Source organism: Montipora foliosa, chromosome 13 (assembly GCF_036669935.1).
Source record: "Montipora foliosa isolate CH-2021 chromosome 13, ASM3666993v2, whole genome shotgun sequence".
NCBI classification, from domain to species: domain Eukaryota; kingdom Metazoa; phylum Cnidaria; class Anthozoa; order Scleractinia; family Acroporidae; genus Montipora; species Montipora foliosa.
In genome coordinates this window covers 25,486,856-25,501,591 of record NC_090881.1, presented here as the reverse complement: position 1 = coordinate 25,501,591, position 14,736 = coordinate 25,486,856, and the positions used below count along the sequence as shown (strand labels likewise).

Genomic DNA, 14,736 nt, shown 5'->3' with positions numbered 1-14,736 from the left:
GATAATAATAATAATATTATTATTATTGGTTTTCCTTTCCCTTCAGTACACAAAATCAAGCTTCGCAGAGGAGTCTGGTAAAGATTTGTCAACAAGTGGTAACCGTTATGTTCCCAAGAAAGCTCGTATCAAAAATGCCAAGCGGATAAAAAATGCTGTTGACTTGACAAATCACTACCAATTGGCAAAATTTCCTGGGGAAAATGCACAGACAAAACTGGGACCAGGGAAGGCACAGAAAGTTAGAACTTCAAATTCAAATGATGAGATATCAAGTTGGGAGTCAAGTAAGGATGAGAGACAAACTGACGGCAAGGAAAGCTTGGGTTCTGTTAAAAGATCAGAAAGAATTAAAATTAAACGTGAGAAACAAGACTTAGAGGATCAAGTTAGTGATACTTCTTCAGTTTCAGATATTTCTTCTCTCAATGGTGACATTGGAAAGAGGAAAACATACACACCTTTATTGACAAACAAGACTGTGTTTAGGTCAAAACGACTTCAGGAATTGCAAGAAAAAATGGAAAGTGTAGAGACCATAGATGACTTTCCTTTGAATAATGATAATTTGGGGGACTTCAAGAAAAGAGTAAATTTGCAGAGAAATGAAAATGATTCTGAAAGTGAAAGAAGTAGCTACCGTTCCTCTAGATCTCAGAGTCGAGATGGAGACCGGATCTATGTGAATTCTGATGATGAGCACAGAAATAATGAAATGCCTGAAGCAGCCAAAAAGAGAAGGCTAACTGGCAAAAAGATGCCATTGTCTAGAATCCAGGCTGTGAAAAAGGAGAATGAAATACCAAGTTCAAGTGAGGATGAGGAGAGCAATAAGCCACTTTCTGAACTCAAAAAAGACATCAAAAAAAGTGAAGAGGAACCCACAGAGAGGGTGGTGAAAAAAGTAATCAAAGTTGTTCGGAAAATCAAAACTAAAAGTGGAGAAACCAAGACAAAAGTTATCAAAATTATCAGGAAGGTAGCAGTGAGGAAAAAAAAAATCTGTGAAGTGGTTTCTGGACGTCGGCGCATTCGGTGTGGGAATTGCAAAGGCTGCAAAGTGTCAGATGACTGTGGCACTTGTAGATGGTGCAAGTAAGTATGATTAATTTTGTAATAATAATTATTATTTTGATACTACATGTACTTTGTAAACTTATGGTCTAACCTTTTATCGGGATGTGTTTTAGAGGTTACAAAAATTTGGTTTTATCAACGGAGTTGATAATGTAAATTGGCCACTGTACAGAGATTCTAAAAGCTGATGTTTCGAGCGTTAGCCCTTCATCAGGGCTAACGCTCTGACGAAGGGCCAACTGGATTCGCTCTGACAAAGGGCCAACACTCGAAACGTCAGCTTTTAGAATCTCTGTACGGTGGCCAATTTCCATTATCAACTCCATTAATAAAACCAAATTTTTGTATACTACTCCCCCACCGATGCAGCACCACAGTTTCTTTAGAAACTACCCCCTTCATTCATTTGTATTAGAGGTTAGACAAGAGGCAACCCTAAGGATCCTTTTTCATTAGCTTCTACCATAACTTATGGCAGGGGTGGATATGACTCCAATCCCGTTGCATGCACAACTTTTCCCCAGTAGTGTTGGTACCCATTTTACCCACCACAAATGGATGGAAAGCTGAGTGAACTTTGGAGTGCACAAGCTGGGATTCATACTTGGAGCACTGAGATGCAATCTGCGAGCAATATCCACTACAGCACATGAGCTACGCTTGGATGTTAAGTTAATTAATATATAAATATACAAATAATAAACAGATGATTCACCTTGAGGAGCTTTTCAGGGTTAATGTGTTTTTTTAGAAACTAACCTGGTTAAAATTTGTAAGTGTCCCTCTTAGTTGGAAGGGTAAGACTTTCTTAAAGAAGAATCGAAGGGTCATGAACATGACTGAAATTTGTTAGATTGCGAGTCACACAACATACGTCATTCTAACAGCATTCTGCAGGCATATTACGAAGTGGTGGAAAAAGGTGCTGTTCACTTACAGTATAAGAGAAAAAAATAGAAAATGATAATTATTATTGTATTTCTTGGTAGAGAACCCCAGTTCTTAAATAAATGTAGACTGTAACTTAGTTTACCAAGCACCCTGTCAACATCTGAAAGACATGGTTTTAAGGATGGTCATGCTCATTCATTAAACATGAAGGATGCTATTTTCTGTTTCATTAAAATGCTTTCTTTGCAGAGACAAACCAAAATTTGGTGGACCCGGCACAAGCAAACAGTCGTGTGTGTAAGTAGTTAAGGAATAACAGTCTTGTTGTTCATAAAGTTTGCATAGGTTTAAAAAGAGCTACAACCTGTATTTACATACAAGCCTGAAACGTTTTTAACATTAAGTCATCATCAGGGTATTAGAGTTTATAACCGGGGCTGTTCTTGCAGTGATTGTTACATCGGTGAGACCATGACAAATGTGCAAGGGTGAATTGACGAACATTCCAACACTTCTAATGGCCCAGAACCTGCTCGTCACCTCGGCGAGAATCCTTCTCATTCTTTTAGCTGGCATATTCTCTGCATCCATGGCCAAATCCTCTTATAAGCGCAGAATCCTTGAAGGCCTAATGAGCCATTAACTGAAGCCTTGTTTGAAAAGACAAATCAAGTCCTATGTTGTGGAACTTTCCCTATCTGGAATTACGTAAAAGATATAAAATATGCGTTTAGCAGACGGTACTTTAATACCCTGATGATGACTTACGTTCGTTTTTTACTTTTGAAAAATGTTTAGCATTGTAAATAGTTTATTTTAAGAATCTTGTTATTTTATGCAAGATGCATGAACTTTCGTCCCAAACAGTAACATTAACTCCCATGTGTTAAATTTTAGAAAGCGAAAGTGTCTCAACCCCCAACCACCAAAACCAAAGGGCAGTGGAACACCAAGGAAGATTGAGAAAGGTAATCTAGGCCCACAGAATGGATAATTCCAACAGCAATGGAAATACTTTGCAGTGATTAACTTGTTTCGATGACCTTAGAGCGCTCAATTATTGGGCAACGATTTTCTTAATTTAGGAGGCTCCAAAGGGTTTCAACACTTAAAAGACTCTGCTCTGTGTTTAGACCAAATAACGCTAAAATAATGTATCGCGTAACAGCAATGTTATGGTACCATGTGAAACACTGATTATTTCCAAACAAGGTGTGATCATTATTGTGATGTAATAAGTTACCTTGGCAATGGGAAAGCCCAGCAAAAACACCCTATATTGTGGATTTAGTTTCTCATATCTCAAAAGCGAACTGGGTGACGCCCCTTTTTTGTTCCTGAAAAGTGATTAGAAGGCCACAATGAAACTTTAGGCAAAGTTTAAAAAAAATTATGTCCAGAGGATTTAGAGCTACCTTAACAAAATCACAAAATTAAGGTGGCTCTCTAATAAAATCCTCCAAATCATAAATGCATCAATCCAAAGCTGAATAGAATAGAGCTCACAGAGTGATACTTTGGACTTTACTAGACCTTTTATACTGAGACTAATGTCTAGGACTAAACCAATGGTGACTAACGTACCATCTAAAACAAACAACTTCTGTAGCGTTCAACGCGACATGAATGGGGATAGTTGTTGCTTTTCGCCAATCCAGATAAGGGATATAACTGTAGGCAGACAGTATTAAAGACAAGGATAAAGGAACACAGTTCGGATTGTTAGAATATAGGAATCCATTCATGTCTCGTTTGCGTTGCGTAATGTTTACGAAATAACGTGACATGTGGAGGGATAGCTCTACGAGTCACGCTCCATTAACTACGTTTTACAACGCTGTTGTAAAGCTTTAGGAAAAATAATGCAGAAGCATAGCACAAAAAGGCATAACGCAGAAATGTATAGTGCAAAAAGGCATAGCGCAGAAAAGCATAACGCAAAAGGCATAACGCAAAATAGCCATAACGCAGAGGCATAACACAAAGGCCCTTTGAAGAATGGAGACTAACTGTGTACTCTGTAAATAATTTAAGCTCTAAAAATATGTGAATCAATTGTTCAAGGGAAAGGACATATAATAATCGCTATCAAACTTTGTCTTCCTGTTTAAGTTATGCCTCTTTGCGTTATGGCTCTGCATTATGCCTCATTGTGTTGTGCTTATTTGTATTATGGCTGTTTGCGTTATGCTCTCTGCGTTATGCCTCTTTCTGTGATGCCCATTTGCAGAATTGGCTTGTTGCCATTCAGCTTTGGATTGATGCATTCATGATTTGGACGATTTTATTTCAATTACTGATCATTGAATTTTGTCATAGATATGCCTCCATAGCTCTGAATCCACTAGACAGAATTTTTTAAAACTTTGCAGAAAGTTTCATCATGCCCTTCTGGTTACTTTTCAGAAATAAAAAATGAGGGTCACTGAATTCGTTTTTGAAATATACACTGTAACAGGGCTTGAAATAAACGAAAAAAATCCCGTCGCAATTTTTTGACAAGATATGAAAATTTAGTCACAATTTCGCAAAATTTAGTTGCAAAATCGTTGCACTGCATTGTGTTGTCAGTGGTGTAGCAAAAGAAAATATGAGCCCGCAATACTTGTGTTGAAAGAAAGCGCTGAAAATGGCAAATGATATCGAAGGAATAGTCTAAGAGTTGTGCATGTAACATCGCAGCGAAATTATGCTACAATTACGCTATCTTCAGATTGAAAGAAAACTCAAGGCGAGAAACAAAATAATTTTGTCATTTCTTCATTTATTTTAGTAAAAAGAGAAGCAAAGTGGCAACTGCTAACCCTTTTGTTTCGAAAGAGCGAAGATGAAAACAAGTTGCAAATTTGCAACTTCTCCAGATATTTTAGTCACAAAGGCGACTGTATTGGTGGCAATTTCAAGCCCTGTGTAAACAACTAAAGACAAAATAAAGGGTGTTTTTGCCCATTGCGATGGCGACATATTACATCACAATAATTACTGTATCTTGATCAGCAATAATTAGTGTTTCATTTGGTACCACAATATTGCCAATACATGATACAACATTGTGGTGCTGATCCTTCTAATAAGAGTGCCACTTGGAAGGGTTGAGACTGGTTTGAGCCTCCTTGAGTAGTACAAACATCTGGGTGAGTGTAGTGCTCAGAATGAGTGTTAGGGTGACATTGACTGATGCTTTGACAACCTGAGCAGAAGTCCTTCTGAGTAAGTGTACATGTAGCCCCTCTTACATGTAAGTCTACACCCACCTGAATGATTCTCTGTCACTTAATTATGATAATTATGACATCTGGGTTCAAACCATTTACAGATAAAGATTTATCTGGTCATTGTGGAAAGTGCGACCCACCTTTAAACAAGGAAGGCACCTGCTAGTTTTTCCGTCTGGTAGTAGTCATAGTGTTATGGTCAGATCTAAGTGTACAATAAACCAGTGGAAAAGAACACAAAGTAATTTCTAGTTATGTGTAGACCACATACACAAAATAATCTCTTTGTTAAAACCGAAAGGTGGTTTAAAAATGTAGCTTTAGACAGTTACACTCTTGGCCCCAATAAGGACATCTCTTTTTTCCTTTTAAAAACCCTTTTTTTGTTTGTTGATTTACTGCAAGTGTTTCATTGTTATCAGCTAAACCAAAAATGGCACCAAAGAAAGATTTAAATCTCAAGGAAAAATCCTCTGTAAACAAGAAAGAACAGGATCAGCGGCCAGTTGTCAAGAAAAGGGGAAAACTTCTTAACAAGCCAGCACCTTGTGGCAAACGGCAAGCCTTATTAGATGACAAAAACCTTGTCAAGCTGCCCTGGAGTGTGAGTGGATAATGTTATGAAATTTCCGACAAAAAGCAAATCTTTTATACGATTACTTGATTAACCCATTGACTTTTGAACCACTCACTACTGATGAGTAAAATTGTCTGGCTTTAGACCGAGTAAAATCTGTCTCCATCCTTGGAGTCATTGGGTTAATTAAATTTTTGCAATTTTCTTAAGCAGTTGTGGTGAAGCCACTTGGGGACTAGTCAAGCCACTAGGCTTGTGGCGTAGCAAATCTGCATTTCCATTGCCTTTTATTATATCCTCCCTGATACTTTCACCTCACAAGATATAAGAGAACTTGCAATTGACCATGTTCTAGATGGCTTGATTCTATAATAGCTCAGTGGCGGGCCATTGTGTATCACAATGATATTGAGGGGTTATGGGTTTAAGTCCTGTTATCAGATCCAGATTTTTGTCAGGCTTCTTCACATTGGTTAAGTTGTGCCATTAGTAAAGTCTCTGCTTACGAGCCAGGAGGCCCATCAGGCCGGCACTTAACTCCGGTTTCATTAGCATAAAGCGACTAGGAGAATTTCTCCTCCCCCCTGGATGGGCCGCTAGTCCATCGCAGGGTTACCCGCAGCATTTAGCCGGTACCCATTTATACACATGGGTGGAGAGAGACACCATGAGAGTAAAGTGTCTTGCCCAAGAACACAACACGTTAGGGCCGTTTATACCAGAGAAAATAAGCCGCGGCTAACTCTGGCCGCGGCTTAGGTAAGCCATGAACACCCCGTATAAATGGTACAAAAAATCTACGTTCACGGCTTTCTCAAGCCGCGGCTTATCCTGGCCGGGGAGTTTATACTCGTATAAATAGTTCCTTTCGCATATTACGTAAGCCGCGGCCAGAGTTAGCCGCGGCTTATTAGCTCTCGTATAAATGGCCCTATTGTCCCCAGCCAGGAACCAAACCCAGACCACTTGATCCGGAGTCGAGTGCACTAACCATGAGGCCACTGTGCCTCCACTAAGTTGTGCCATTACGTGGGATGATTTTCACTGAGAAAATCGTTTCACCTGCATCTTGTTTTAATTTCATATACTGCATAATAATATATTTATCATCTTTGTTTGATTCTCATTTTGCTTTGTTTTGCTCCTTGAATAATTATTATGATGCATAATGGTCACTTTAACATGAATAATTATTCTGAAACAAGAGACACAGGAGCTCTTAAATTTTCCACTTTTTTTATGTGATAAAACATGTTTAAGTTTCAGGACAAATAATCATATCATCATTCTGAGAGATTGTTGTTTATGACAGGATAACAGTACTGAAGAAGAAATATGGAAAGAAGGTTTTGCTGTATGTTTTACAGCTGGTGTTCCAGATATCATAAAGGAACTGTGTTTTCTCTGTGGCAGCAAAGGAAATGAGAAGGTTTGGTAGCAGAAACTAGGTTTTCTTTTTTTAAGTTTTATTTTAGGCACCTTCCGTTTCTCTAAATTGAATACTTTCATTTTCACAAAATAAGTAAGTACAGGAAAAGCGTTCCTTTCATCCTTTCAAGCATGTTTTACAGCCTTCTCAAAATGTTTTTGGGGAGCAGGTTATAAGGAAAGTAGAGACGGTTTTGGTGCCAAAGGCACCCAAGCGAGTGCCCAAAGGGCACCAGCTAGGCATGTTCCCCTAGGAAATTTTTGAAATTTAGACACTCACAGATGCAATTTAATGCAATCTGGGGGATTTAAAGTGACGAAATTTCACATATGGAATTGACACTTGCATGGTATCTGATAAGAAATACTCGAATGTTAGTTAAATAAACAGTTCACGTGCTCCACGCAAAAAAATATTGCGGACGCCAATTTGTACGCCAAACAAGCATTTTTTTAAGCCTTTATATCATCTCCAGTGACTTTACTTTAGAGCTAAAATTGTGACGTCTGTTTAAATAAGACATTTTCTCATTGGAAGGAGACGGTCAAACTTTCTGAGGAGGTGGCTCATTGAGCCGTTGACCGGCCGGTTTTGAGAAGGCTGGTTTCAGTGAGATAAGGGTTTTTGAGTTATTAGCCACCTGTCAGGGGAGATGTTAGTTTTAACTGAAAATAGGAAAACATTATTTATGGATATAATTACAACAGAATAATAATAATTGTCATTATTATCCTGTTTCAATTATTGAAAACTCTACTTTTAAAAGTACAAGTGGTGATAATTCTTATCAAACAAGTTTCTTCTCCCTCTTTTTAAATACATGTTGGTCATAGATTAATAAGGGAATAACATGACTTTTTGAGGGAATATTGTTTATTTGCGCCCACGTAGTGTCATTTGCGGCCCGAGTGCAAAGCGCTAATTACTTTCGACACTCAATTGAAAACTGCTCTAAAAATCTGCCTAAAAACCAACTTTACAAAACAAGTTCTGATTGGGCATTTCGATGTCGACAGGAAAGTTTGGAGTAAGAAAATGTAAGTGGGTTAAATACATGCCTCTTGGACTATGGTCATATTTGTAACTTTTTAGATCGGGTCTTCTATAGTAGATTGAGCGGACTGATTTTTGTTCGATCTCAGTAGCTTAGTAACCTGGGAAACGTTTTCCAGGATCATATGGTGGGTTATTTATAGAGCCAAAACTCATCATCTTAATGGTGAGGCCTAGGATTATGACAGGACACTTATCACCTGATCACAGTGAAATTGCCAGGTTTTCTCAAATCTCTTGTGGGGCAGTGAAGGAGTATCCATGCTAGGAAACCACAGGGCATAAGTTTGAATCGTGTCACAAATGTGGCGTAGTCATTCAGGGACGAATTCTCCATTTGAAAATAAGGCTTGTTGGTTTATGACAGCAACTTGTCTCCAAAAACTTCATCTTTTCTTCTTTCTTAATCTTTCTCCATCTTATGACCTCTTTAAATGTCTTTACAGATGTTCTACTGCAGAGTTTGTGCTGAGCCGTTCCACGGATTTTGTCTTGATGAAACACCAGTAGATGAGAGCACATGGTGTTGTGATAATTGCAGTAGTTGTTCTGTTTGTGGATATCAAGACAAGGTTTGATTAACTGGAATAAGTTCAATGTCTATAAGCAATGGTTTGCTAAAACATAAACAAGTAAAAATTAGCGATAGAAAGAACAATGTTTCGGTGACATTATGACACCATTTTCAAGTTCAAATGCAGTAGAATAAATAAATTTTCTCACAGTTTATTCTATTGCATTTGAACTGGAAAATGGTGGCACATTGTCACTGGAACATCGTTCTTTTCTATTGCTAATTTTAAGTTCAATGTCATTAATTAATAATTTATACATATGTAATAAAAATTATGTGCTGCATTTCAAATAACCCAACAGCTGGTAACCTGCAGTGGATCTTAAGTTTGGAACAATTCCAAAACACTCTTTATTAATAATTTCCGGGAATGGACAGATTTCAGGATCTGATTCTTGGACCCACAAGTTTAAATCTTGTCTTTAACACAGTACATCGCAATAAAAAGCACATTAGGATGGTACCCTCTGGTGGCATTTCATTTATGATCACACTGAAGGATATGATTGGCAGACTCAAACCTTAGAGCACCTTGTTCAGAACATGCACAGCTGCACAGGAACATACTGCTAAATATGTGAAACTGTCAATGGAGTTATCAGTGGCTGAAGACATCATCTATGTACTGGTACCACAGTACTGATTATTATGATGCTACTACATGTACATGTATAATTATATCCTGTAACCACATTATGGAAAGTTTGCATACATGCATGTGACTGCAGTTGACAGTCAAGCGTGAAAAGTAGTGTTTGTCAACTTGAAACAAGAAAATGTGAATTCGAGTTGTCCAGAGAATCAAGATTAGTCTAATATTCATTTAATACACATGTAAGGATAAGCTAGCTTGAAAGCCATATTTAATCATTTCTTGTTGTTTCAGCTTCTCATGTGTGATCGATGTCAGCGTGGTTATCATGTTGAATGTTTGGGACCATATTATCCAACAGAACCAGAGGGTGAAGATGATGTGTGGGTAAGGAGCTGAAATATGTAATTATTATTAATATTATGATGAATTTCTTTTGGTTATTAAAATGACAACAAGTAGAGCTGCAATTTTGTTTGAGGTTCCTGATTTTGTTCCAGGTGTGTGGTCGTTGTGTTCAATGCAAGAACTGTGGTAGGAGAACTGCTGGAGATGTAAGTGTCATTTTATTTGTGGATTAATCAACCATTTTTGAAAACATTTACTGTTTAATTTGACTGTTCAACAGTTTCAGACAATGGTAACGAACGTAAGAACATGGAAACTAAAAGTCAATCTTGTTATAAAATTTAAATTTCTTAACATTGTCTCAAAAAAATATATTTTCTCAAACTTTCATTCTTTTAGAAACCTGATGCCCTCTGGATGCTAGAATTCACTCATTGTCAAGATTGTGGCCGTCAGCGAGAACAGAGGAACTTCTGCCCTCTTTGTGACAAATGCTACTCGGATGATGACTTTGAATCTAAAATGGTTCATTGTGTTGATTGTGGCCACTGGGTCCATGCTGAATGTCAAGGAATAACTCCTGATCAGTACGAATGCTTGTCAGACTTGCCAGAAGACGTCCAGTTTGTTTGTCGACAGTGTCAATCTGAACAGGAGACATCCCCTTGGTACAGAGAACTTATGGAAGAAATGGAGGCTGGTTTTGAACGAGTAAGACTCAAAGCCCTTCTTCATTCTACTAAAAGCACTCGGAAAGGGATTATATACTTAAACTGTCTTACAGATCAGTGTTAGATCATGCATGCTTGTTAATAGTCAAGGCAAAGTTGCTTAAAGCATGGTAAACAATGCCTGCATAAAGTATTTGGGCAGAAATACTTCATAGCCAAGGGTTTCGGCCACCCATGCTTTACTTAGCAACTTGGCCCAGAGGGTCATGTGCAGGACTTTAATGAAGCACACTCAAAATGTTTCTTGAGGGTTCTTGATTTGCCTAAAGTCATTTACGGAAAGTCTTATTTCAATCTTTTCCTTTAAAATCTCTCTCATCTCTCAAATCTTCTTATTTGCTATCATAGCAGATGTGTCACTATTTATCATCTGAGTATAGGGTTGACACAAGTTTCCTTAGCTCTGAAGTAATTAACAGAGGGTTGTGAAATTTTTCGCTAGTGTCAGACTAGTCTTACTTGGATTTCTTTCCAACTATATCACCATCACACTCACAAACATTATTTATCATTTAGTATGAAGGGATCTTAAACAGATCTTGTTTTTGTTCTTGAAATCATTTTTTGTGGCATCTTGGGTGATATGATATCAATATTTTTTGTTGTGTTTTCTAGGTTGTGGACGAGGTGAAACATTCCAAAGCTTATGAGCAATTTGTCTCTCATTTTGAACAGGTTTGTCATGTAAAATCCATGATGTTAACCAAGGCAAATTACTTGTATATAGATATATACAACTGTATACATGGATAAAGTGGGGACTCTGGCCTTGCAAAATAACATGCCCAGAGACAGCGATTTCTGTAACAGAGCAAGAAACATTCAGTTTTGTAGACACACTGTCTTAGCCAAATAGTTCGCCTTTTGGGTGCTCTTTGTTTGAACTTTTGCCTTTTCCTATTCATGGTAAACTCAGGATTAAATCTTCCAGTGGGGCCCTTGGAGTTGTCGGATCAATCATAAAATTTGATTGGACCAAGCGGTTATGAGCTTAACATGGTGCTTTTGTTTATCTGTTACCAGTGTCACATGGAGAATGGACATCCCAAAGATCTGGATGGGATAATGACAAAAGTCAGAGAATGGAAATACATCACTGTGGTATGTACTGTTAGTATTTTTTGGAAAGAAAGAATTTATGTTCAACTATGTTTTACTTCCGTGATTCAATATGTTTCAATTAACTTTTGTACAGGAAAGCTTCTGTAATGAAGTGCAAGGTATTTTGGACATGTTGTATGGATTTTCACAAGGCAATGCTGAACTAGTTAAGCAGTGGACATTCCTTTATGTGACCTTCTGCAAGGTGAGTTAACTGGGAAAAAAAAGGACAGCAGTGACTCACTATGCAGTTAAAGCTTATTTCAGCTTAGTATGAATTAAATTTTTTTTGGAGATAATGTTAATACAGGCTGTTTCCATTTTCTTCTTTCGTGCTCTTTTCCCTACACTGTTTTGGTTTTGCTCTACAATTAATTATTTTTATATATTTTTGTTTGACAGTTACTTTGATCTTTACTCCATTATTTAATTTAAATGGTTTGCAGTTTGCATTTAAAATTTATGCTTAAATTTGACTTAAGTGACCTCCTTGAAAAAAATATACATGTACAGGATTTTTGTTTTTATAAGTGCAAGAAAGGGACCATTTGTATAATACGAGGAAAGGCAAATGACTTTTTTCATCACAATTTGTCATACAGTGTAGTAAGTAACAAAAATGTTAAAACAAAAATTTGCTTATTGTGGTTATGCTTGCCAATCTTGAAGTACTACAAAACCACCGATCTGTGGAATGGGTGGGAATTTACGTGTCTTTGCCCTGCCCACTTTCGCTTGTAAATAGTTCCAATTCTGAAGAGGTATTGGCAGAACTGAGTGCATATGGAAGGCTCTATAATAGGAGACTTGAGAATGAAGATTATACAAGACATTATCAGAAAAGGGGGAGACTTCACCACAGGTTTCTTGGTGGGAAGTTTTTCTGCGATTGCCAAAGAAAAGTGATACATTTTGAAAATGTGTTTTTCCATTGTTGCGGTCGTTATAGTACACCGTAAGCCTGTGGGAAAGGAATTTCAACAAAATGTTTAACGAAAGTGGGCGGGGCGTTGACTCAGTAATTCAGGCCCATTCCACAGATCGGTGGTTGTCATAGTAATTCCCCATTTCTTCTGTCATGTACATCAACATGTACCATATGTAGCTCTCAATATTACCAACATTACTTAATCATGTTGCCGCGAAACTACAACAAACGAATGCTTAATTAGGGGTCTTTGTAACAGGGACAAGGCATATACAATGTATGGCAGTCAAAGGGGTGTTGTCAAATGACAACTCCTTAGTTCAAGAACTCTTTTGTATTTTATCCAACTATATTGACAGGTGTCTTATGAATTCTTGACATCTACAATACGCGACAAAAGTAGTTGAGACGCTGAACTGGGAAGACAACAGTAAGGGAAAAATTACCTTAACATTACATTTTCCACTTGTACTCCCCCCCTCTTCCCCTGCCTCCCCCCTTCAATGTTTGTAACGGAAAAAGGAAGAGTTGGCGATAAGAAAACAACATTGTTTGGGGTGAATGCGTTTAGGTGGAAAGACTTTGCGGGAGGGATTTGTATGAGATTCCTTAAAAGGCAACGTGTCTCAACCCTTTTGGTGGTTATTGTAGCATCACGTGTGATAGAACAACAACAACAACAAAGAGTTGCTTCTTGTCATCCTCTTTAATTCTTTCTTTTAGGAAGTAGCATTGATGTTCCCATGGTTTAAACTGAAGAGCAAAGAGCAGAGTGAAGAGGAACAATTGCATATCATCCCCAAGTATGATTATTTTACTTTGTCATCTAGATTATGCTGCAATTTAACCACTGCTTGCCAATGCCTCCATGCTGGTTGTTGTCAATTTGTGAACCCAGGAATTTCTCCACCCACTAGCCAAAATCAAAATTTGTTCCGTTATCTAAGCCATTTGCTCTGCTGTATTGTTGGTCAGCAGATATTTTTTCAAACAAACATATGCTTTGGGCATTTTTAGATAAGTTTTTTTCAGTTTTGCACCAAAAAGCCTTGTTTCTTAGGTTTTGGTGTCTATTGCAATTTGCTGGTTTTCCTTTTCTTTGCATTACATATCAATCTGTTGTTTTTGGTTGCTCGCCAGCAATAATGCCCCTTACTTTGACAGTTATAGGCCACTGTATTGAGAGCTTGCTGTGATCGAAATGCCACCCCCTGTTGTAATGCTGGATGTTACTTCTTTCAATGCAATTTATGAACTTTTGTGATACAGAGTGCATACATTAATGCAATTTTTTTTAAACCCCTGAGTGATTGGTCAGTTAAGAAAAATGATGGGGCAATGTCTTTTGTCTTCTGTTTTTATTCAATAGCGGGTGTGGTGTTTCTATTGTTTTGGAATTTTATTAGATTAGGACTGTCAGGAAAAACCATTAGGGAATTGGCCTGAACACCCCTTCCCGCATCTTATTTATCAATATGATTTACTGTCTTTGTGCACAACAGTTCACTGGGCTTCCTTGTTGTATATATTATGAGCTCGCCTATCACCTATCCACTTGGTAGCAATCTCTATCTGTTTTGAATTGGGGCTGAGATCGTTTGGGAAGAAATAGTACTAAGTAGTACCCTAAGTTGTTTTAATACATCTTTATATTTTAGTGGAGTTCTTGGATCAGTTGTTCATTATGCCACATGGGATCATACCTACGCTCGCTTAGAGGAAAGTCAAGATAAGTCAGACTCCTTACCCGTGACAAAATCGCCGTCATTGTCACAGAAATCCTCACCAACATTACCGAGAGCAAATGGTAAGTGTGTAATTTGTTTTGTTGTATGAAGAACCTGTCCAGTAGCATGTGCCTTTCAAAAGCACACACCTTTTTAGATTGTTGTCAACTTTGTGGAAACATCTGTGTTTATGTGTACATATATAGCATGTCAATAGTGTGCTTTCATGTGATGTCGTGGTGGCCATATTGGTGTCCCCTTGTTAATCCTCAGATAATTGAACTCTATTATCACGCAAATGTTTTCTTTGGTTTCGGTGGAAAAAACAAGGTTACTGATGACATCAGTGAAAACACACTATATGGCATTTCCTCATCAAGGCCTTGCCAGCCGTTGCTTTAGAGTCGGAAACCTTAAATGTTAACAATTTTTGTGATGTCCTACTCCCATTAAGATTGTCAGACTTTCAGGGTACCATTTTGGTACTCTACTA

At 37.8% G+C, this 14,736-nt stretch overlaps 1 protein-coding gene across 1 annotated transcript in view; it reads left to right on the top strand.

The window, feature by feature from the left end:
* Positions 1–14,736, top strand: part of LOC137982657 (histone-lysine N-methyltransferase 2B-like) — a 31,018-nt gene that overhangs the window by 2,138 nt on the left and 14,144 nt on the right. The window contains exons 4-17 of the mRNA XM_068829788.1: positions 47–1,095; positions 2,218–2,265; positions 2,866–2,936; positions 5,606–5,787; positions 7,073–7,189; positions 8,689–8,814; positions 9,703–9,795; positions 9,909–9,962; positions 10,156–10,467; positions 11,103–11,162; positions 11,511–11,588; positions 11,683–11,793; positions 13,240–13,319; positions 14,175–14,323. Of these exons, the coding sequence (XP_068685889.1) occupies positions 47–1,095; positions 2,218–2,265; positions 2,866–2,936; positions 5,606–5,787; positions 7,073–7,189; positions 8,689–8,814; positions 9,703–9,795; positions 9,909–9,962; positions 10,156–10,467; positions 11,103–11,162; positions 11,511–11,588; positions 11,683–11,793; positions 13,240–13,319; positions 14,175–14,323 (2,530 nt within the window). The remainder of the gene's footprint in view (positions 1–46; positions 1,096–2,217; positions 2,266–2,865; positions 2,937–5,605; positions 5,788–7,072; positions 7,190–8,688; positions 8,815–9,702; positions 9,796–9,908; positions 9,963–10,155; positions 10,468–11,102; positions 11,163–11,510; positions 11,589–11,682; positions 11,794–13,239; positions 13,320–14,174; positions 14,324–14,736) is intronic.